This window comes from Glossina fuscipes, unplaced genomic scaffold (assembly GCF_014805625.2).
Source record: "Glossina fuscipes isolate IAEA_lab_2018 unplaced genomic scaffold, Yale_Gfus_2 40082, whole genome shotgun sequence".
Taxonomy (NCBI): domain Eukaryota; kingdom Metazoa; phylum Arthropoda; class Insecta; order Diptera; family Glossinidae; genus Glossina; species Glossina fuscipes.
This window is the reverse complement of record NW_023998807.1, coordinates 1-1,617: the sequence shown is the minus strand read 5'-3', so window position 1 is coordinate 1,617 and position 1,617 is coordinate 1. Positions and strand designations below refer to the sequence as shown.

The following is a 1,617-nucleotide window of genomic DNA, read 5'->3' as shown; positions in this document are numbered from 1 at the left end:
CTCTACAATGGAGTTTATTCGGCCACCGATCACGTAAACGTGGTCATCGTAAGCACAAGCCCCATGAAAAGAATGACCAATAAGCATAGAAGCAACGGGGGTCCATTCGTTTATGATAGCATCATAACGTTCTGCAGTTGACAGACTCTCGTCCTCATTGACACATCCGCCTGCAGCATATACATTATTTTCTAATAAAACAGTAGTTAGACCCGTTCTACGCTCTTTCATTGGTGACACGGTTAGACTTTTTCTACACTTTATCAAAGGTAAGTGGCTGTAATTGGATATATAAAATACTTTGCAGTATTTTTGTGGCTTCTTTAAGGCGTGGTGTGATCCGCCGGCAAAGAGAACATAAGGTATGCCATAGCGATTTAGAGCTTTTATATCGTTGGGCCAACATCCGAATTTTCGTTTCCTATTTGAGAGTGAACGCAACAGCTTCTTATTGAGCAACGGTTCAGTAAGAGCATAATCTTTTAAGAATTTAACTTTGAGGCGCTTCGAATCAACGTGTTCCATTAATTTCTCGATATAAAATTTTCGACCTTCTCGGTCATAGTTAATCCAATTAAAAACACTTTTGAGAGCGTTCTCCTCATTTTGCACGCAGAGGCCATCGTCAGTTAAAATTACTTCGATCTATGAAGAAATAATTTAAACTTTAAATCGATATAAAAATGTCCAGTTTTTAAGGAAAAATATATGCGAACTCTATGTGCGCAGAGTTATTTCATGTCCAGTTTACATACCTTTTCAATCGACAATTTTAAAAATCCCTCAGCCTCAATTAGCTGAGCAAAATGTCTTAAAATGTACCTGAAGCAGCGATCAGCCAGCTCCTCGCCTAAAACGCTATCTGCAAAATTTGTGCACTTTTACCTAAAGTATCCATAAAGGATTTCGTTAAACTCACCACCAATGCCCCAAATATCGAAACAATTTCCTAGGTCTATACTGGACTTGAGATGTTGTTTACATTGTTCCTCTACCCAGTCGATCTGAAGAAAATTTGACGTAACAAGAAGGGATTGGCCGGCGCCTTCGATTATTTCAATCTTGCCATTGTAGAGATAATTGATAATCGTTTTAAGAGCGCCGGCATCGACATACTCATTTTCAATGGTGGGTGCCTTTTCTTTATCATTCTCTGAAACTTTATAAAGAATTGTTACAGAATTATCGACAGGCAATCTTAGGGAAAGACTTACATTGAAAGAAAGGAGAGTTGGCTGCCAATACTGCTTTGTGGGCGTAGATATATTCACCGTTCACTTCCAAAATAAAGTCGCAATCCTAGGAAGTTGGGCAATATTGAGTTAACTTCTAAATGCACTGACTGACTAATTTTGCTGCTTACCTTTTGGTCAGGTAGCATAATCTTAACAAAAGTTGGATCCTTATAAGTCTTAATAGCATTCGGCTTACTATTGGAGAAAAAAAAATGAAAATATATTAGAAATGAAGTGATATACACAAGTCATCCTGCTTTTGCCAAATTCATTGGATCTCGTAACAAACTAATTAAGTAACTCCAAAGCAGATCTGCATGAAAAACCTAATAGATTCATTAATTATCTTATCGTACGAGTAAGAAGAAGGAAAAAGCTTTTG

General features: G+C 37.4%; 2 protein-coding genes across 2 annotated transcripts; both read right to left on the bottom strand.

The window, feature by feature from the left end:
- Positions 1 to 6: 6 nt before the first annotated feature.
- On the bottom strand, positions 7 to 759 carry LOC119643027 (kelch-like protein diablo; the record flags this gene model as incomplete). The annotated part of the gene is made up of 2 exons (XM_038042386.1): positions 756 to 759; positions 7 to 645 (listed from the first exon to the last, which is right to left on the bottom strand). A coding segment is annotated over exon 2 (519 nt), but the record flags the coding sequence as incomplete, so codon positions are not given.
- LOC119643028 (kelch-like protein 17) lies at positions 640 to 1,527 on the bottom strand. Its single transcript, XM_038042387.1, has 4 exons — positions 1,364 to 1,527; positions 1,215 to 1,299; positions 920 to 1,159; positions 640 to 862 (listed from the first exon to the last, which is right to left on the bottom strand). The coding sequence occupies exons 1-4, from the start codon at positions 1,379 to 1,381 to the stop codon at positions 732 to 734; spliced, it is 474 nt and encodes a 157-aa protein (XP_037898315.1). The 5' UTR covers positions 1,382 to 1,527; the 3' UTR covers positions 640 to 731.
- Positions 1,528 to 1,617: the final 90 nt, after the last annotated feature.

Excerpts from the sequence above, each read along its gene's own strand:
- LOC119643028 (XM_038042387.1), bottom strand. Across the intron at positions 1,160-1,214 it reads CAACTCTCCTTTCTTTCAAT|TTTCAGAGAATGATAAAGAA; the intron begins GTAAGTCTTTCC and ends TTCTTTATAAAG. Across the intron at positions 863-919 it reads CGATATTTGGGGCATTGGTG|ATAGCGTTTTAGGCGAGGAG; the intron begins GTGAGTTTAACG and ends CAAATTTTGCAG.